This window comes from Miscanthus floridulus, chromosome 1, assembly GCF_019320115.1.
Source record: "Miscanthus floridulus cultivar M001 chromosome 1, ASM1932011v1, whole genome shotgun sequence".
NCBI lineage: Eukaryota > Viridiplantae > Streptophyta > Magnoliopsida > Poales > Poaceae > Miscanthus > Miscanthus floridulus.
Genome location: NC_089580.1, coordinates 147,788,743 through 147,810,295, shown reverse-complemented (window position 1 = coordinate 147,810,295; position 21,553 = coordinate 147,788,743). Strand labels below are relative to the sequence as shown.

The 21,553-nt window shown below is 45.2% G+C and overlaps 1 protein-coding gene across 1 annotated transcript; it reads left to right on the top strand.

Annotated features, from left to right (window-relative positions):
* Positions 1-1,498: 1,498 nt before the first annotated feature.
* On the top strand, positions 1,499-5,982 carry LOC136497369 (putative MO25-like protein At4g17270). Its single transcript, XM_066493162.1, has 11 exons — positions 1,499-1,718; positions 2,304-2,468; positions 2,556-2,674; positions 3,012-3,086; positions 3,614-3,707; positions 3,806-3,865; positions 4,122-4,187; positions 4,268-4,366; positions 5,267-5,311; positions 5,402-5,504; positions 5,654-5,982. Exons 1-11 carry the CDS (start codon positions 1,608-1,610, stop codon positions 5,713-5,715), a joined length of 999 nt encoding a protein of 332 aa, XP_066349259.1. The 5' UTR covers positions 1,499-1,607; the 3' UTR covers positions 5,716-5,982.
* The last annotated feature ends 15,571 nt before the right edge of the window (positions 5,983-21,553 follow it).

Below are 21,553 nucleotides of genomic sequence, written 5' to 3'. Positions count from 1 at the left end.
CGGCCCCACTTTGCCTCGCCGCTCCTTCCACCAGATCCACTGCGCGACGAGATATCCGATGGTGGTGGGGACTGTAGTAGGCGGAGTCCATCCGGTCGATGGTGGCGACGGCGCGGCTGCCTTCGGTGAACTCCACACGCCGGCGAGCCTCCATTTCGCAAGCAGCAAGGAGATGTTGCGATGTGTTGAAAACGCATGTGGCAAGTGTATATTTCAAATATTGTTTTAGAGGTATGTTGTAATTGTTTCTCACACGAATGTTGCAAAAGTAGATTGGAATATTGTATATGTTGTGCACGTATGTTGAAAGTGTCCGTACCCAATGTTTCATATGTGTTTTTGGACGTACTGATATAAGTGTGTTTATCTGGATGTTGCATACGTTTCACACATATGCTATAAGTGTTTTATCTAGATATTGCGTATGTTTGTAATGGTTTTCAAGTGTTTTCATGTGTTTTTGCAAGTGTTTCAGAAGCATATTTCAAATGTTTCATTTGTCTTCAAACGTTGTTGTAATTGTTGCATCTGAATATTTCAAAAGTAGATTGGGTGTTGCACATGTTGCAATACGCGCGTGAGAAATGGAGGGGACGCAAGCAGTTCCCACGCACGGTCTAGCGGCGCGAGCCCCGCATGGGCACGTGAAACCCAGGTGCAGACGGGGATATGTTGGTTTTTTTTGTGAGCGCGGGCGTGGATTGCTGGTGCGAGCGTGGGAAACCACAGCACAGACATTCAGACGCGGGCCTCTGTCCAAACGTCCGGACATTAGCCGGTCTGCAATGGTTACATCAATTGAATGCAATAGAGGGTTATTGCTCTAACTTTATTCCTTGAAAAATGCTTTGCATGTGACTACCCTACTTCTAGAAAATGCCTAGCTTTTATTCGGATACTATCAGTGAAATTTTCTGTGCATGTGTTAGTGATTTTTGTCCTTATTAGAGCATCTCCGAGAGTTTTCAAAACTCATTTCAATCTAATATTTTGATAAGATTGAAAAAAACTGTTCAACAACTTTCTATCTCAACTCCCAATCTTCCCGTACATGGAAAAAAAACAACCTCGTCGCACGGCTATATATGCACGTATCCATCACGGCAATTCGAATTCTTGATGTAAATTACCTTCTATCAGTGAGATTTTAGAAATGGTGGGAGGAAGACAATAAATATACACCCAACGTTTTTTTAGTCACTTGAAAAACTCATTAGTTTACCTAGTGATTTTTTTGAAACTATCGGAGATGCTCTTATCTCCATATAGATAGGTTCAAAATAATTCATAAATCTTTAGAAGGTAGGAGTAATCTGGAGTGAAAAGAAGTATCGTAACAGGCAGGGGGTTAGATGCAAAAGCTATGCTCGGCCTCGTTGGTACTGGTGCTGGTGCTGGTTTAGGCTGGCTAATGCTAGTTTTTTTTTAAAAGAAAATACCATTGGTCGCTGGTTTGGACTGACGGGCGTCGCAATCGCAACCGCCCGAGCCCGACCGTGGCCGTCCCTGTACATTGACGCCAGTGTGCATTATTACGCCCCGTCCGCGGTCCGCCGTCGGCCCGCCGGCAACTCGACAAGGAAGGAAAAGGCACCGCCAGAGCTGAGATGTCCTTCTTCTTCCGCGTGGCGTCGCGGCTGCGGCCGTCGACGCCGGAGGAGGTGGTCCGCTCCATCAAGGACTCCTTCCTCGCGCTCCACACGCGGACCCACGCCAAGGTGATTTCCTAGTCTCCCCGTCCCCTAACGTCGGGCCTCCTCTTCAGTAGTTCTTGCGCACTTTTCTTTGGAGATCTAGATTCTAGAGGCCGATCGATCCATGCGAACCCGCTTCCGGATATCCTCAATCGGATGTGCCAGTTTCGTTTCGGTGGTCATCTCAAGATCATCGTTGTTGGGTTCTCCCCATGTGCCTGGTGATCATTTCCTTCTTTTTGTTTTGTTTATATAATTGAGGGGTTCCGATTGGTCGTGACACTACTGGCATATTTTGGTGGGTCCAAATGGGATAATGCGGAATGGCTCAACCCTTCGTCGTGATGATGCTTGAATAAAACAGAGAACTACTGATTTGCTAAATTAAATTGGTAGAGCAAATATGCAGTTGCTAGGGTGTCATGTTCTTGTAGTGTTTTGTTTGTCTCATTGCCTCCACCGTGATGTCAGGATGCGATTGATTATTTCCCTTGTTCCTTGCTCCTCAAAGCAAACTGATTGTTTTGACGTAACTCAGTTTACTTTGAATTCTCTATCAGATTATTAGAATACTACTTGTAGACTGATTGGTATTCACCTTCTTGTTAGGCTCTGGAAGAGGTCGAGAAAAATATCTCGTCGTTGAGATTGTTGATCTTTGGTGATGGAGAAGTAGAACCAAATCAAGAGCAGGTCCTGCAAATAACCCTTGAGATTTGCAAGGAGGACGTCATTTCCCTGATCGTCCAGAATCTGCCTTCCTTGGGTTGGGGAGTACGTTAGCTCTCCTTTAATGTTCTTCATGACCTTTTTTTTCAATTCAATGATGTGTTTAACTGATTATTAGCTCTGTGCTTACAGGTAAGAAAAGATCTGGTTCTCTGCTGGTGCATTTTGCTTAGGCAGAAGGTTGATGAAACCTATTGCTGCGTGCAGTATATTGAAAATCATCTGGAGCTTTTAGATTTCCTTGTTGGTTGGTAAGCCATCCATTTCTTGATGTTAACATGACAAATAATTCATTGATACATGAAAAGTGATTTCGAGGTAATAGTGTGGTTAGAAAGATATATTTCAACAAGCTTGTAGTTAGCTAGCTGCTTGTGCTTAGCTTATGTCACATATTCTCCTTTTTGGACCTTTATAATTGTCAATGGTGTCTTTAACTACTTGCGTGTAGCTAAAGTGTGTTGAGCTTTGAGCCTTTTGTTCCAAGATTTTCGTTTTTTTTTGGTACCAGCTTATGATTTTCTTGGCCCTTTTTTTTGTTCTGCGTTATGTCCTTTATATTAAGCTTAACGGTTGTTTTTTCAACAGCTACAAGAACTTGGATATTGCATTGAACTGTGGGAATATGTTAAGAGAATGCATAAAGTATCCTACGCTTGCAAAGTAAGGGTTCAAAACTACCATTCAACTGTGATTCCCATATATTCATGATTTAAATAGACGATGCATGCATACCTTTATAAATATAGCACTACATGCCTCAGAGAAAACAAATTGAGGTGATCCATATGTTTGGGTTTACCTTGCTTGGAACTCTCTGTTTTTATGATAAAGTAGCACATAAAAGTCACTTGCTCTCTGATGGTGTATGATATTTACTTGTAACAAGGCAAGATAGAAAATGGACATATGTTGTTTTCCTAATCTATACTTGGAATTTTTTAATGAAAAAGACACCGCAACTTTACAGGGAATAATATAATAAAACCTTCATTTTATTTATATCTTTCTAGTTCCAACACATTATGTACTAAGTCAGCAATCAGGCTAGATCTGCATCCTTACACTAGCTTTTCTGTAAAGTCTATTCAGTGAATGAGTTTTTCTACTCTGTTTAGAACTTGAGGTAGACTCCTACAATAGCACTTGAAGTGAAATTTCATGCATTTGATTTTGAAGTGCTCTTTCAGATACATATTGGAATCTGGTAGCTTTGAGCTGTTCTTTGAGTATGTTGAACTGCCAAACTTTGATATTGCTTCAGATGCTCTGAACACCTTCAAGGTAAATCCATATGTGCATGTTTTTTTCTGTGTAATTTGAACTCCTACTGTTGGTTGAAGAATCGATATTGATGATCGTTCTTGATAAGATTGTTGCAGGATCTGCTTACCAAGCACGAAGCTGTAGTCGCAGAGTTCTTGAGTTCCCACTACGAGCAGGTCCCTACTTGTTCTGAAATACACCTTTGCTCATGTCAACAAAAGAAAGACAGCAGAAAAAAATTTAGATAAAGTTTCGTTAAAGCATATACTGCTTGAATCTATCTTATTTATTCCATACTCTAAAGTATGTGCTATATGTTGTTGCTTCACTAATCCTTTGCTCAAAAATTGTATTGCAATTGTGTCAATACATGCATGCCAGATATATTCTGTTTGCTTCTGCTTATCACTCTGATCATGTAATCTTTTCCAGTTTTTTGAACTCTACTCAAGGCTCTTGTCGTCAACGAATTATGTAACAAGAAGGCAGGCAATCAAGGTTTGACTATTTTTAGGTTAGCTATATTATCATCTCATGCACTTCAGAAGGAAACTTATACTGCCATCTGTTGTTGTCAGTTACTTTCAGAGTTTCTACTGGAGGCTCCTAACTCTCAAATAATGAAGAGATACATTGTGGAAGTTCGTTTTTTAAATATTATGATCAATCTACTAAAGGTATGATATATGTTACTTCTCTTCTTTTGGAAATTACTTGAGAAAAATATATTTATATGATAATTGCACTACTGTCTCTTCTTAGGTTAAATTTATAACTTTACTGCCTTATTATATATTCTTCATGCCATACAAATTGAATGTCTAGATTACACATTTAATTATACTAGACCAGATTTCCACTAGGGATTTGAAAGGGAAAAGGTATTATTGCATTATATACACATTCAATCGCTGAGGTTCTCGTGCATCAGTACAGGTGCAAATCTTTTGGGTATCGGATCTGCATTTTGAACTATACTTATATCTGCACAACATTTAAATTTTGAGTTCTTGACCAATTTAGGTACTCCCTTCGTCCGTTTCAATTTTGTTCTAAGTCAGACTTATCAAACTTTGACCAAGTTTACATAATGATGCGCCAACATATGCAACATTAAATTAATTTAATTTAATCCACTATGAAATGTGTCTTAATAGTTAATGGTGAATTCATTTGGTATCGTATATTCATATATATTAGTATCTTTTTCATACAAATTTTTATCAACGTTAGAGAAGTTTGACCTCAAAGAAAGCTAAATCGACCTACATTTTGTAACGGAGGGAATAGCTCTTATAATAGATCCGTTTCTTGATAAGATGGGTGGTAATAGTAGTTATAGGACTGCTTAAAGTAAAGGCTCAACAATGTCATTCCTGATCTTTCATAAAACAACACATCCTATCTAAAGTGTTTCAGCAGTTCTCCTTTATATGCCACGAAGTGCATTTAGTCAGGTTATTATTTCTTAGAAATACATTATCATAGATGCTCTCAACCTGCACAAATAGTCAACTTTTTCATGCACTTCAAGCTGATCTTGTAGCTCTGTTTCTTCTAACCCACATCTTTTGTAGGATTCAAGCAAAAATATCAGAATATGTGCCTTCCATGTTTTTAAGGTATGATGATTTTTTTTAAGCATGAACACCTTTGCATATGCGGCTATGCATTTGAATGACCCCTATTAACCATTTCCTGTGCTCAAACAGGTATTTGTTGCCAATCCGAATAAGCCTCGATGTATCATTGTAGCTTTGCTAGACAATCGCAGAGAAGTTTTGAAGCTACTCCACAGTCTTCCTACAAGTAAAGGTATTGTTGTGCATGAATATCTTATATTTTTGCACATGGAACCACTTGGCCACTTGGGGAATCAAGATACTAACAGACTAAAACACCATAGTGTTGAGGAATGAAGTATGGAAGTATCTTAAGATCGCCATTTTTCCTCCTTTATACAGGCGACGATGAACTTGATGAGGAGAAAGACCTAATCATTCAGGAAATCCAGAAGCTGGCATAGCTCAAAAGCGTCAAGTTACCGTTTAGCAATGCAAGAGTGTCTTTCTGGAGGACTTTCAGCACTTGTCAGCCATATATTGCCAAGACCAAAACCATGTATATCACATTGCACATGTAGCCTTCAAGAGCTGTTGTCTTTTTTTGGAGGGTTTCGTTTTTGGTCTCAGGAAACCGTAGCAAAGGATTGTCCTTTTGACGGAATTCTACAGATGATTTTGTGGTACCATGATTTATACAGTGAAAAGAGACAGAGAATCGCATCGTGAAATAGCTAGTCAAATGAATTTTAGTTTTGTTTGAGAAAAAGCGAAGGTGTAGCCATTGCAATGTGGCGTGTAGTGTACTACTCACAGTATGTAGAATCGACGGTACTACTGGGAAATTATCCAGTGCTCCAGAACTTAAGGCAACGTGCAAATAGTCATGAAAAATTATAACAAATTTGGACGCTGTTGGATATGCTACTCCCTCTGTTCCGAATTAAACTCTATGTAAACAAACTTTTTCGTAATATTTTTTCTCTGATTATCTGCATGCCGCTTATAAAGACTAGAAATTTGGGAGTGCCAGCTATGGTCTCGGCTGAGCAATCAGCTATTCAGCTCTGCCTTTCGCAGGAAGAAGGGTCTAACCTATATTCAGCTCTGCCTTTTGCCGGAAGAAGGGTCCTAACCTTCAGAGATTACAGAGAAAACTCAGAATAGCTAATAACACTGGGGAAATTCTCCGAACATAGCGTGAACAAACACATGTACGAGACCGTATTCAGCAACCAGACATTACCTTACGTCCTTACTACCCTCATAGAACACCATGAAACTGAAAGCCCCCCAACCGCGTTACGGCATGCGAGAGTGCCGACCGGACATCCTGACCAACCGGTACGAGGAGCCGTTGGCACGGCAAAGACAACAACATCATCCAAATTCAAGCAGGTAGCAGTAAATTCATAATCCCAAAGCGAGCAGCAGCATACGATACAGTAGGATGCACCGAGTTACAAAACGAAACAAATCGAACGACAGCCATTGTCAAGTTAACAACTGAGATTTTTTTTATTTTTAACACTTTTTTAAACTAATTTTAAATCTAATACTGTTTGTTTTTTATTTTCAAAACTAACACTTTTGGCCGCGCCTATTGCCATGGCGCGGCAAAACGCCTGTGCCGCGCCATGCATGGTGGCACGGCAGGAGGATGACGTGGCGAAGACCGAGGGCGCTGACTAGTGACGTGGCAGGGCCTGCCGCGCCACAGATCAGGGCGCGGCAGAGCCAGGTACTCTGCCGCGCCAAGATCGGTGGCGCGGCAGAGCCAGGTATGCCCGCCCGCTTCTGCCGGCTGCCGCACCTGCATGTACGACGAGCTCTAGACCTGACATGAAAAGCGACCGGTGCCAGTTAAGTCCCAAACAGTGGGTGCACGGTGCGCCAGACCTGTCCAGTGCCAGTAGTAGTACCCACACTTTCTGTCTCTGACTCTAGCTCGCATGCTCTCTCCTCTCGCTGTCGTTATGGATAGATGGATGGATGATGTGACATTAAATAATAGAAACAGCACGGATGTCACCTTCAGACTGCCTAGCTAATCTAATCCCCTAGCAAAAGCATCACATGATGACAGGAGTAGCTAGCATCGCACTAACTCAGCACTACATCTACACTAGTACGTCTACCACTAGTAACCTAACCTATTTTTTATTTGGTAATACACCAATTTATCTCAGCATCGCACTAGCTAGTACTAGCTCAGCACTACATCTACATCTACACTAGTACGTGTACACTAGTACGTCTACCACTGGCATCGCACTAGCTCAGCACTACATCTACACTTGCACTAGCTCCAGCTCGACAACGGCAAGACATTCCAGCACAATGCGTGCTGGGAGGACATCTGCCACGCCATCCTAGAGGCGCACCACATGATATATATCGTCGGCTGGTCGGTGTACGATCAGGTGCGGCTTGTGCGTGAACACTTGGCCATTGCCCGAGGGTGGCGATCTTACACTTGGCGAGCTGCTCAAGTTCAAGTCGCAGGAGGGTGTCAGAGTGTGCCTGCTTGTGTGGGATGATAAGGCTTCGCATGACAAGTTCTTCATCAAAACGGTGAGGTTCCATAATCTTGTTTTCTTTTACCTCCCAGTTTATGTGATGTCGAGTTGTCAGCAGTCGACTTAATAATGGCAAGGAATCCGTGGATGCTGGTCCATGTATATATGAGTTTACTGTGGCATAGTGGACTTGAGAGTCAACCTATACATTGGGCCAAGTTCAAAACGTTAACCACAAAGAATTGCCAGTTTCAAGTTGGTAACAGAATGTGAAAACACTCTGTTCAATCCATGGACCCCGTTCTCAATTTGCCTTAAACCATGACCATGCATCTTAGACAAATGCAAATTTAATATGTGCTTTCTGAATCTATTGAAGCATGCTGTTCCTTCCTTTTGCAAATATGTTCCTTTTGCAAATATTTCCCTGTGGTGGTATCTGTAAGAAACCTTCTTGTGCTTTTACAGGGTGGAGTTATGGCAACTCATGATGAAGAAACTCGGAAGTTTTTCAAACATTCCTCAGTCATCTGTGTTCTGTCTCCTCGATATGCTAGCAATAAGCTGAGCATTTTCAAACAGCAGGCAAGTTTTGGGCAGGAATTTATGGTTCACTTTCTTTGTATGGGTTACATCTACGGCTCGTTTGGATAGGGATAGGGATAAGGAATGGGATACAGAAAATTATATCATAATCATTCATTCTTTACGTCTCATTTAATCCTAGCCGTTCATCCATTTCTCTTTCCCTATCCCACCCCCTATATCCCTGTATCCAAACGCCACCAACGGATATCATTGTGAAACTTACGTTGGAGATACATTTTCCCTTAGTGAACTCATATATTAAAAAAAAATAGTACTGACAAATATGAATGTTCAGATTAGTGGCTGATCCAGAGTCAGCCGGTGGGGGTCGGGGGTTCTGCATTGTCTGCGTGGGGGTAGTGGGGTTCAGCCCCCATGCTGGATCCGCCACTGGATGACCACCGAATTCTTGCCACTCATTGCAACACTTTTCAGATATCCAAAGTTGCACTTCTTTTTATTGCCACTACTTAGCTGTTTTGCGATCAAGGTGGGTGTCGGTGTTTCGAGTAAGCACCAACTAGTAAATTTATATTTATTGCGCGTTGGGCCCGTATGGTGTGCTAAAAGACACAAGGTTTATACTGGTTCGGGCAGAATGTCCCTACGTTCAGTTTGCTGCTGCTGCTGCTCGTATTATTAGCACCAAAAGGTTCCTAGTAGGGGTACAAACGGTCGAGAGAGGGACATGTCCTAAGTCTCTGATGGAAAGGTCGAAAGGATGCTAAGAGCTTGGTTGCTGCTTAGCTGTGTGTTATGTGGTGCGTGGTGTGTTGAATCAATCCGTCCCCTTAGTGGGGTGCCCTGCCCTTCCTTTTATAGAACAAAGGGGAGCAGGGATTACAGATGGGAGAAAGAGGAAAAACTGGAGGCAGAGAAGGTCCTTCGAAGGTGCTGGGTCTTCCTTCTCCTTTGAGCTTGCCCTGCTAACATGGCAGACGGTGCCAGGGATGGCACGTTCGCCGATCCTGATAGGACCGTGTTCTGGCTTCGTTCGGCAAGTGGTCACGTCCCATCCCACTCCGGTGGGTGGCGTGGCGCACCAGGGTGCCGAGCCATGACCCTATGGAGAGCAGACGGCGTAGAGGCCCCACGTTCCTTACTGTAGATGACATGAGTTTCCTTCTTGGACCGTAGCGGTTGTCGTATGTTTCCGTCAGGATTCGTGTCCGAGGGCAAATGCCGGCGCCCATAACACTGTAGGATAAATATCGACATCCGCAACACTGTTTGGGCTCTGACATGCCTATCGATGCGGGACCCACAGGATACCCCGCAAAGGAGAAAGAAGATCTAGTCCAACTAGGATTCTTTCCATGTAATCTTAGTAGTAGAACTATTAAGTAATCCTACCAGAAAACCTCATTGTAAACCGACTAGGACTCTGGCCTCCTGACTATATAAAGGAGGGCAGGGCTCCTGAGGCAGAGAGAGAACAATTGTACGACACAACTCTTGACAATCAATCCAACGCAAAGGCTAAGGCCGACTGGACGTAAGGTTATTACTCGATCTACGATCGAGGGCCTGAACCAGGATAAATCGGCTGTCTCTTGCGTTAACCATCGAGTTCGGCATACACCGAAGCCCGAACATACTGCCCCGGGTACCCCCGTGGCAGGCTATCGGTGGTAGGACATCGACAGTTGGCGCGCCAGGTAGGGGCTTTCGGCGACTTTGCATCCGAGAGCTCGATGGACCTCGACAACATAATCTTCCCGATGGGATCAACTTTCATCTTCGGCTCATGGATCTGCGAGGCAGATAACAACGGCAAACTTCAAAGCCATCTCCTCAAAGATCTAGATCATCTTGAAAAAGTTCCTATTTCAACAACTGCAACGGATCAGCTCACCAGAAGATTCGCGCAACTCATAGTATCCGATTCAAATCAGATTTCACGACCACTCGTATCCGATTCGAATTCAGGCTCCAAGGCGAAGTCTTATCCGAGTGCTTTCTGGAAGCCGAGTTCTCTTTTGGAAAGATTCCAGAGCACAACCCGAAACAACTCGGATTACCCCCAGAGTTCTCACAAGAAGTCGAGTTCTTTTCCATTTGGGCTCGACAACATGGCAAAATCCTATCAGGGACAGGTCGAAAGATCTTTCAATCCTAGATTCGGGATACCACTGACAGGAGCTCAGGAGGGTCTCGTGCTAACAATAACATCGCAGGACTGTATCATCCACTGGCCGGGTTCCGTTCCTGAGGATAGCGGAACCCAACTAGTCGGCACATCAACAACAGCTATTCTACCTTACCAGGAAGGAGACTCGATCTACGACACCGAGGCATCTACTAAAGTTATCAGTTACTCCGACAGCATGAAAACTAATGCCAATAACAGAACGACTCATGCGCGAGAAGTGCTCATGGTTCGACGACCGCGGTCACCATTAAATCCCCCGGAAGCACCTGATGTCAGATCATCAGATGAATCAGAATCCAACATATCACCTTTTGCCCAGGGCTACGACGGAGAAACAGATAGTCAGAGACAAGCTAGAGAAAGAAAAAACAAGTTGAAGCAAGGGCGTCAACACCGTGCTAGGCAGCGCAGGGAAGCTTGGATCAGATACGAGTCAGAATTGGCTGAGTACGACAAAAGAAAATCGCAACAAGAAGTCGAGGGGAGACGCACGGCGAATACACCTTACGATAAGATTCGAGAAGCATTAGAAGAATTCGGAACAACTTCACATCCCAGTGAGAAGTATGGATAGCTCCAAGACTTGCTCCGATCAACGATCCCGAGAACGCATGAAGAGAGAGCTCGATCAAGACTACCCGCCAGATCAACAACCCACAGGCAAGAAGATCAAAATCAAAGAAAATCCGCTTTCGAAAGACTTGGGCCGGGTGGAAGCCATGACGGAGGAAGTAGGAAGGAACATAATCAAGGCCACCGATTTGAACAACCAAGGAAGACTAGGAGTAGGGTACCTACCCAGACAACCTCGCGAGATTATTCCCATAAAAACGACAGTTGGCCAGAAGAAGGTGCCGAATCCGAATTCAAAGAAACCAAGACACCCGACAGATTCCCCTGTTTCACGAACAGGCTTGCATTGGTACGATTACCTCACAAATTCAAACCGTCTAACCACTCCAAGTATGATGGCAAAACTGACCCAAGGCAATGGCTCAGAATATATTCACAATCAATTGAACTAGCCAGAGGAGACGACGATATCAAAACCCTGTTCTTTCCTATGGCACTGGAAGCCATGCCTCTCCAGTGGTTCGACAAACTGAACCCAGGATCTATCAGAAATTGGGAGGATTTGCAAAGAGCTTTTTGTGAGAATTTTGCAGGAATCATCACACATCCAATCACTCATGCGGAACTAAAAGGACTCAAGCAAAAGGGGGGCGAAAGTCTCAGAAACTACTATCGACGATTCGGCGAACTACGAGCTCAAGTGCATGACATAACCGAACGAGAAGTAATTAAAGCTTTCTCTCACGGAATCATGGCTAGGTGGCAATTCCAAGACTTCTGCAAAGAAAATCCGAGAAACAATGAAGAATTCAGACGTACAGTAGAAAAGATGATTACTGCAGAAGAAAAAACACGAGAGAGGTTCCCGGACAGAAGCAACCAGGACAACTCAGACAAGCGAAATCACCGAAATAGCAGACATCCAAAAAGAAAACGTAGACCAGACAATACTGTGGCAATGGCCGACAAGTCAAAGAAGTTTCCCAAACCCAGAAGATATGATGACATTGAAAGCATAAGTTGCCCATTACACCCTGGCGGGAGGCACACCATCGGAAATTGCTACACTTTCAACGATCGATACACAAGAAAAGATAGTAAGGAAAACACCAAAGAGGACAATCAGAAAAGAGAAGAAGACAACCACGAGGACAAAGGATTCCAAAAACCCAGGGGAACGGTAGCAGTGATTTTCTCAGGGGCTCCGGATTGCAGAAGCAAACATCAAGAAAAACTAGCACTACGGACCATTATGACGGCAGAACCGGCTACACCAAGATACCTCAATTGGTCACAGTATCCTATCCAATTTACCAGAGAAGACCAATGGACTAGCGTGGGGAACGCAGGCCATTACCCACTGGTCCTAGATCTGACTATTGCTGGTATGACCGTCACCAAAGTACTAATCGATGGAGGAGCTGGACTCAACATCATCTTTTCAGAAACTCTAAGGAAAATGGGACTACAACTCGCCGGGATGATTACGCCAACAAGCACGCCTTTTTATGGAATAGTACCCGGCAAAGCAGCCATGCCACTCGGACAAATTACTTTGCCTGTTACCTTTGGAATTCCTTCAAACTATCAAACAGAGTTTATCAAATTTGAAGTCGCCGACTTCGATTCGTCATATCATGCAATCCTCGGACGTCCAGCACTGGCCAAATTCATGGCAATACCACATTATCCGTACCTACTGCTTAAGATGCTAGGACCCAATGGCATACTTTCTCTTCGAAGCGATTTAAAGCGCGCTTTTGACTGCGACGTTCAGGCGATCCAAATCGCAGCTAAAGCGCAAGCCGACAATGGAAGAAAAGAAATAGCCGCAATCGCTACAGAAGCAAGCCAAGAAGAATTAGAAATACCAGCTAAAAAACCCAGTATCATCGCACCACCAAAAGAAGCCGACGTCAAGCAAATCGACTTAGGCACAGGCGACACCTCCAAGACAGCAATTATCAGCGCTCACCTCTCGGCAAAATAGGAACTCGCGCTCACCAACTTTCTTCGGGACAACAAAGATATCTTCGCTTGGAAGCCAGCCGACATGCCAGGGGTCCCAAGAGAGTTGGCTGAGCACAGAATTGATGTTAACAAAAGCTCCAAACCTGTAAAACAACGGCTACGACGATTCTCACCCGACAAGAAGGCAGCAATTAAAAAGGAAATAACAAAACTGATGGCAGCTGGATTCATCAGGGAAATCCTACACCCAGATTGGCTAGCAAACCCAGTCCTTGTACAGAAGAAAAACACGGACGAGTGGCGCATGTGCGTCGATTACACAGATCTCAACAAACATTGCCCAAAAGATCCGTTCGGGCTACCACGCATTGACCAGATAGTTGACTCGACAGCAGGATCTACGCTATTATCTTTTCTCGATTGCTATTCAGGATATCACCAGATCGCACTAAAAGAAGAAGACCAGAGCAAGACATCTTTCATCACCCCGTTCGGTGCCTACTGCTACAAGACCATGTCGTTTGGACTAAAGAACGCTGGCGCCACGTACCAAAGAGCTATCTAGACTTGCCTTGGGAATCAAATCGGTGAAAATGTGGAGGCATACGTGGACGATGTGGTGGTGAAAACAAAGAACCCAGACACTCTAATTGAAGATTTAAGGCAAACCTTCGAAAACTTAAAGAAATGGAGATGGAAATTGAACCCAAATAAATGTGTATTTGGGGTTCCCTCAGGACAACTACTCGGATTTTTGGTCAGTCAGCGCGGGATCGAAGCCAGCACCAAGCAAATTCGAGCTATAACAGAGATGGGCCCACCTAGAAGTGTCAAAGATGTGCAGAAACTAATAGGATGCATGGCGGCCCTCAACCGATTCATATCAAGACTCGGCGAAAAGGGGTTACCTTTCTTCAAACTACTAAAGAAGACAGACAAGTTCGAGTGGACAATAGAGGCCGACGAAGCTTTCAAAAAACTAAAAGAATACCTCACTTCGTCGCCTATCCTAACACCTCCAAAGAAAGATGAAGATATGATGCTATATATTGCGGCAACTCCTACCGTAATCAGCACAGCAATAGTCATAGAAAGAGAAGAACAAGGGCACGTGTATAAAGTGCAACGTCCCGTATACTACATCAGCGAAGTACTGTCAGAATCCAAAATCCGGTACCCGCATGTACAAAAACTACTCTACGCTCTACTTATCACCTCACGGAAGCTTCGCCACTATTTCGAAAGCCACAAGATTACCGTGGTGACGGATTTTCCACTCGGAGACATCCTACGCAATAAAGATGCCACGGGACGCATATCCAAATGGGCAGTCGAAATCGGAGCTCTTGACATCAATTTCACCCCACGGAAAGCAATAAAATCTCAAGCCCTCGCTGATTTCGTGGCCGAATGGATAGAGATTCAACAGCCTTTATCAGATACAATCCTTGACCACTGGAAGATGTACTTTGATGGTTCACTCAAACTAGGCGGGGCTGGTGCAGGTGTTCTCCTCATTTCTCCAGAAGGAAAACAACTCAAGTACGTCCTTCAGATATTATGGCAAGCTACAAATAACGAAGCAGAATATGAAGCCCTCATCCACGGGCTACGAGTCGCGATTACCCTCAGAATAAAAAGATTACTCGTATACGGCGATTCAGCAGTGGTCATCAACCAAGTCAACAAAGATTGGGACTGCACCAAAGAAAACATGGGTGCTTATTGTGCTGAAATACGGAAACTTGAAAAACACTTCCAAGGATTAGAAATTTTACACGTCCTACGCGATTCTAACATTGCAGCAGATGTCCTTGCCAAGCTTGGATCAGACAGAGCAAAGGTTCCACCCGGCGTATTCATAGAAGAGCTATCAGTTCCCTCTATCAAACAACCCGGTGAAACAACACAAGAAATCCAGGCTAAAGGCTGTTCAGATCCTGATAATCAACACTTCATGGACCCAAGTTTTCATTGACTATATCAAAGAAAACAAACTACCAGCAGATAAGGCAGAAGCCACCCAAGTTGTTCGCAGAAGCAAAAACTACGTTCTAGTAGGAGATAAACTTTACAGAAGAGCAGCATCATCAGGAGTACTCCTAAAATGTGTCTCATTTGAAGAGGGTAAAGAGATCCTAGACGAAATACACTCAGGTTGCTGTGGAAATCATGCCGCCTCAAGGACACTGGTTGGCAAAGCATTTCGCACCGGATTCTACTGGCCAACCGCTTTGAAAGACGTAGAAGAATTTGTCAGAAAATGCAAAGGTTGCCAAATGTTTGCAAGACAAGCCCATGTACCAGCTCACAATCTTATCTGTATCCCACCTGCTTGGCCTTTTTCCTGCTGGGGGCTAGATCAAGTAGGACCCCTGAAAAAAGCAAAAGGCGGCTTCGAGTACATCTTTGTGGCAATCGACAAGTTCACCAAGTGGATTGAGTACAAACCACTCGCGAAATACAGCGTAACCAAAGCAGTCGAGTTCATCCAAGACATTATGCACCGCTTCGGCATGCCCAATCGAATCATCACAGATCTAGGCTCCCCCTTCACAGCTACAGAGTTCAGGAGCTGGGCACAAGACTGTGGTTTCAGTATAGACTATGCAGTCTGTTGCACATCCAGAAGCCAACGGACAAGTAGAAAGGGCTAATGGACTCATACTAGCCGGATTAAAACCAAGGTTATACGAAGAACTAGTGGACTATGGGTCCAAATGGATTGAAGAATTACCGAAAGTAGTATGGGGGCTACGAACTCAAATAAGCAGAGCAACAGGCCACTCACCCTTCTTCCTAGTTTACGGGTCAGAGGCCGTACTACCCGCCGACTTGATCTGGACATCCCCAAAAATAGAACAATACGATGAAGGAGAAGCAGAACACACAAGAAGATTAGAACTCGACAGCTCAGAAGAAGTCAGAGTAAACGCTACCCTCCAATCAGCCAGATACCTACAAGGTTTAAGACGGCATTACAACAAGAGTACCCAACCTCGATCACTACAAGTCGGAGACTTGGTACTAAGAAGGATATAGAAGACTGATGGATGACATAAGCTACTCAGTCCATGGGAAGGTCCTTTCATTGTCGCAAAAGTCACCAGACCAGGAACATACAAGTTAATAACCGAAGATGGAAAAGAAGTCAGCAATACATGGCACATCAGCCAGCTAAGAAGATTCTACGCGTAAAAACAACTCAAGAAAAAACAGATATGCAAGCCACAAGGGACCAACGTTCACAATCGACGAAAAGCAATACTCTTCAGCAACATATGTAGTAGTTTATACTCATGATCAATAAAGATGACATTCGTCCACAGCATGTCTTGTCATGACTTTCAACGAGTTGTTTTCACGAAACAAAAAGCAAAATGGCTGAAAACATGCCTGAGCGTCCCGGCCGAGAGCAAAATAGCTGAAAAGATGCTTGAGCCCGCCGATGAGGGTAGCTAAAAGCTAACACCCGAAACAAAAAGCAAAATGGCTGAAAACATGCCTGAGCGTCCCGGCCGAGAGCAAAATAGCTGAAAAAACGCTTGAGCCCGCCGATGAGGGTAGCTAAAAGCTAACACCCGAAACAAAAAGCAAAATGGCTGAAAACATGCCTGAGCATCCCGGCCGAGAGCAAAATAGCTGAAAAAACGCTTGAGCCCGCCGATGAGGGTAGCTAAAAGCTAACACCCGAAACAAAAAACAAAATGGCTGAAAACATGCCTGAGCGTCCTGACCGAGAGCAAAATAGCTGAAAAAACGCTTGAGCCCGCCGATGAGGGTAGCTAAAAGCTAACACCCGAAACAAAAAGCAAAATGGCTGAAAACATGCCTGAGCATCCCGGCCGAGAGCAAAATAGCTGAAAAAACGCTTGAGCCCGCCGATGAGGGTAGCTAAAAGCTAACACCCAAAACAAAAAGCAAAATGGCTGAAAACATGCCTGAGCATCCCGGCCAAGAGCAAAATAGCTGAAAAAATGCTTGAGCCCGCCGATGAGGGTAGCTAAAAGCTAACACCCGAAACAAAAAGCAAAATGGCTGAAAACATGCCTGAGCGTCCCGGCCGAGTGCAAAATAGCTGAAAAGATGCTTGAGCCCGCCGATGAGGGTAGCTAAAAGCTAACACCCGAAACAAGTCGACCGAAATTTAACTTCAAAGGACCCTCCAGCACTTCGTTCTGAAAAGCAAGAGGCTCGGGGGCTACATCCAGATAGGAAAAGGAATACTTTTTTCTTCAGAAAAGCATGAGCGCCACTCAAGAAAGCACTCGGATGCCGAAGTTTATCAAGGCAACATTCTATACCGAGTCATTTCACATAGCGCAGGCGAAAGGTTGTTAACGCAAAGCACTCGACGGATCACAAGGGAGAAAGAAAAGAAAAGTACTCGACAAATCGAGGGGCCTCGTCAGAATAACGCACAGAGTTGTTTTACGGAGCAGAGACAGGAACAGGACAAGGTACTCAGCAAGTCAAATAACTTCAACCGCACCCAGGCAAAGAATACATCAACAAAAATAAAGAATCTTCATTTAAAAAGGAGTGTAATATTACAAGAGGATGCTCAATCGAGTCAGGCATTGTCATCAGAAAAAGAAATATCAATACTTAGACTATCTACAACCCTACTGGCTAGATCTTCGACCTCAGGCTCCATCCTTTCAACGGCGTCAAGATATTCTTGGCTATCAGCTTCTTCTGCTATCTTGGAGAGAGGCGCCTCTGGAGCAAGGACCCGGACCTGGGCCAGCACATACTTGGTACATACTTGGGCACACCTCTTCGCGAACTCTTGGAAACGAGTCAGGAATCCGGGGAATGAACTGCGCCCAAGATTGCCCGTCATCCACCGGAGTCCGAAGGACATCGGCTACTGAACGAAAAGATTTCCACAAAGCATTCCAATTCTCAGTAGCCGTCGCCAGCTTCCCGGACAAGTTTTCAATAGTTTTTTGGGCCTGCACAAGATCTCTGTCAGCTCCGCGCCTAATCAGCCTAGCAAGGGCGAGTTCTTCCTCAGCATGAGTAATTACCTCCTCAGCTTTATTGTGACTAGAACGGACAAGAGCCTTCATTTCATCAATACTCTCCGAGAGCTTCTGCTTCTCAACTCGGAGAGCTAGACAGGACACCCAAGAACAAGTCAGCGGGAAAACAAGTCAAAATACAAGAAGAAACAGGCAGAACCCGCGGCACCTTTGCATTCATTCTTCGCAGACTCCACTGCAGCATCTCTCTGCTTCTCCGTCTCCACTACCTGGGCGCGAAGGGTCTTCTCCTCTTTCTGGTGCACTTGACGCTCCGTCTCCAACTCAGCCCGGAGGAGGTCAAGATCGGCTTTCAGAGCGTCCACCTCCGAAGACAACTTCCTCTCATTCTCAGATGAGAAGAAGAAGCCAGAATGATCGCGAGAGAAAGACTGAGCAAAAAGAGGCAAAGAGAAACAAGACGTAAGGATAGAAGAGAAACAAACACGCAAAAAAGAAGTAGCAATAAAACCTACCTGGAGCTTTTCACCAAAAGAAGACGCAAGGGTCGACAAGCTCCCCCAGGCTGCGGTCAGCTCCGATAACCGATGAGTGGCATCGAACTGTTGCACCACGTCACCGGAAATCGAAGGGCCGCCGGAAGCAAGAGAAGGGGAAGGAGAGGCCGGCTGGGGCGAAGAAGGAGCGACCAAGGCAACCTCCAGAGAAGCCGGAGCCAAATCCTCAGAAGGACCTGGCGCGATGGCCACAGTCACCTCTGGAACGGCCAAGTTCGCAACTCCGCCAGGTAGCTCTGAAGCCCCCGCGGCGACTTCATCAACAGAATGTTGTGAGTCCCGAGGCTCGGAACTCGTGGGTACGGCAGGAGGCAGAGAAGAAGTCGATAAAGAAATGAGAGAAGACGAAACACTGAAAGATGATAAAAGGAAGCACCATTAAGAACCAGAGGAAGGAAGATAAAAGCCAAAAAGATAAAGCTAGAATCTACTCACCCAACCACTTTCTTCTTCGCGAAGCCAAGAGAAGGCCTCGCAGGGGGAACCACGACGGCGAAGACGTCCCCACCACCCGGCGACGGGAGCGGGATAGCCGACAACGGGGCCGCGGAAGAAGCCGGGACTGGAGCCGTAGAAGAACTCCGCACCGGAGGAGCGGTAGAACTCGGGACAGAGACAACCAAAGAACTCGACACCGGAGCTTCAGAAGAAGTCGGCGCGGGAGCCTCGGAAGAACTCACACCCGACCTCCGATTACTTCAAAAAGTCAAAACTAAAATTCAAAACAAAGAGGAGAAACTCAGTGCAACAAGAACATGAAAAACAACTCACCGCCGCATGATGAAGGGGACTTCATCATCCTCTTCTTCCTCAGCCAACGAAACCAGAGCACCTGCTGAAAAGGAGATGAAAAGTACTCGGTTTAAGAGAGAAACAGGAAAATAAAAGAACAAAGAGTATTAAATGTGCTCACCTAAGAGCATGCTAGCAACAACTGGAGTACTTGAGGGAGTACTTGGTTTGCGAGGCTTCTTGGAGACAGGCAAGCCAGATGAAGACCCGTCCATTCGCCCCCTCTTCGGGACACTGCGAGGACCGCGAGGGACTAGATGAGGAACATATTCTTCATATACATCAACAAATCCGGAAGAAACCCCAGGAAGGGCTGTAAAGGTTCGAGACTTACTAATTGCAGAAGTACCAGCTAGGCGATCCCCAGGCTCCGCCACGGCAGGGGGAACATCAAGGGGGATCGGATCGACAAAGTTCCGCCCAAGCTCCTGCGAAAAAAGATAAAACACCGAGACAAGGAAAAGCTAAGCAAGAGCGGATGCAGCAAGAATACATAAAGAACTCAAACAAAAAGATAGACAACTCACAGCAGGGGGCGGGTTGATGGCCGAGAACTCAGAGATGGCAGGAGGAATGACGCTCACTCCTTTCAGCATCTTCTGAAGGCGCTCGAGTACCTCCTCACCGGTCAGCTCAAGAGCTGGGACCATGCGCGAAGGATCCTCGGCCCCAGAATACTCAAAGCCGAGATGTTCCCGCTCTTTCAAGGGCTGAACCCGGCGACGAAGGAAACTTGAAACAATACCAAAGCCGGTCAAACCCTACTGTTTCAGCATGCTAATCCTATCAAGGAGTGGCTAGATCGCTTGAATCTCAGCAGGTGACTCAAGCTTCTTGTCCCATCGGTCATTCACCACAGGACCGGATCCGGAGTGAACGACAAGAGAAGGGATCAAATTGGCAGCGTAAAACCACTCGGCACGCCAATCTTTGACAGAATCGACCAGGTCGTAATCAAAAAACTTGATTTTGAGACCCTGGCGGAACTGAATCCCGCAACCGCCGAGGGCACTGGTTTCCTCACGGCGGGGTTGAGGTTTCAGGCGAAAGAAAAAGCGAAAAAGAGAGAGAGAAGGAGGGATCCCAAGGAAGGCTTCACAAAGATGAACAAAAACAGAAAGATGGAGAACAGCATTGGGGGTTAGATGGTTCAGACTAACCCCGAAATAGCTAAGAAACTGATGAAGGAAGGCGGAAGCAGGAAGACAAAGTCCAGCGCGGACAAAAGAAACAAAAAGGACAATCTCACCAGGACCCGGGGCCGGAACCCGATGCTCGCCCGGAACTCTCCATTCAGCGATGACTTTGCTTTGGATCAAGCCATCACTAACGAGCTCGCGTAGCTGGTCTTCGCTGGTTGTTGGAGTAGGCCAAACCTTCTAAGCTGCCCTCATGGCCACGAACTCCAGGTTTTCAATCAAAGACAGGGATGACTCCTCATCCACGAAGGTCGCCTGAGACTTGCTTGCGGTCTTCTTCTTTCCCATGAACTGGCGGGAGCAAAAAAGGCGCTAAGGAGGACGAAGCTAAAATGATGGCGCTCGGGCAATGGCGACAATGATGGCGGCGGGTTTCTGAGAACTAGGGTTTAAAGGCAAGAGCTGGGCGACAAGGGAAAGGAAGATAAAAGGTCTTTAAATAGATTTCTCAGTGATACAAACGGCCCATAAGGCCCGTTAAAGCACAGCGTGGAAACGCAACGGTCCATTTACCGACGCAGCTAAAACGACGGTGGGCACGAATCCACACAACGGTACAAACCAACGGGCAGATTTCAGACTTATCCGCACAGCACCACAGCAGGGTTATCAGATAACTACAAGAACAACTCGTCGAACCAAGAAGAAAGAAAGGGCTACCTCATGAGGGACAAAAGAACCCGGTTATGTAAGAAAGAACTCGGTAGTCTCATGAACGACAGGGATCACAACAGAAAAGTCAAAGACAACAAAGAAGACAAGATTCGTTACATTACAAGCGACTTCAAAAATAGAGGATTACAAATCTTACAAGACCCAACGAACTCGGCACCGCGAAAAGCAAAGTAGCAAAGAGGAACACGAACACGACTAAGCTCTGGAACGACTACGCGTCCCAAATTGCTACTCGGAAGGACAGACCGCCATCAGCTACACTGTTTTCTTCAAAGGACGGACGCAGTG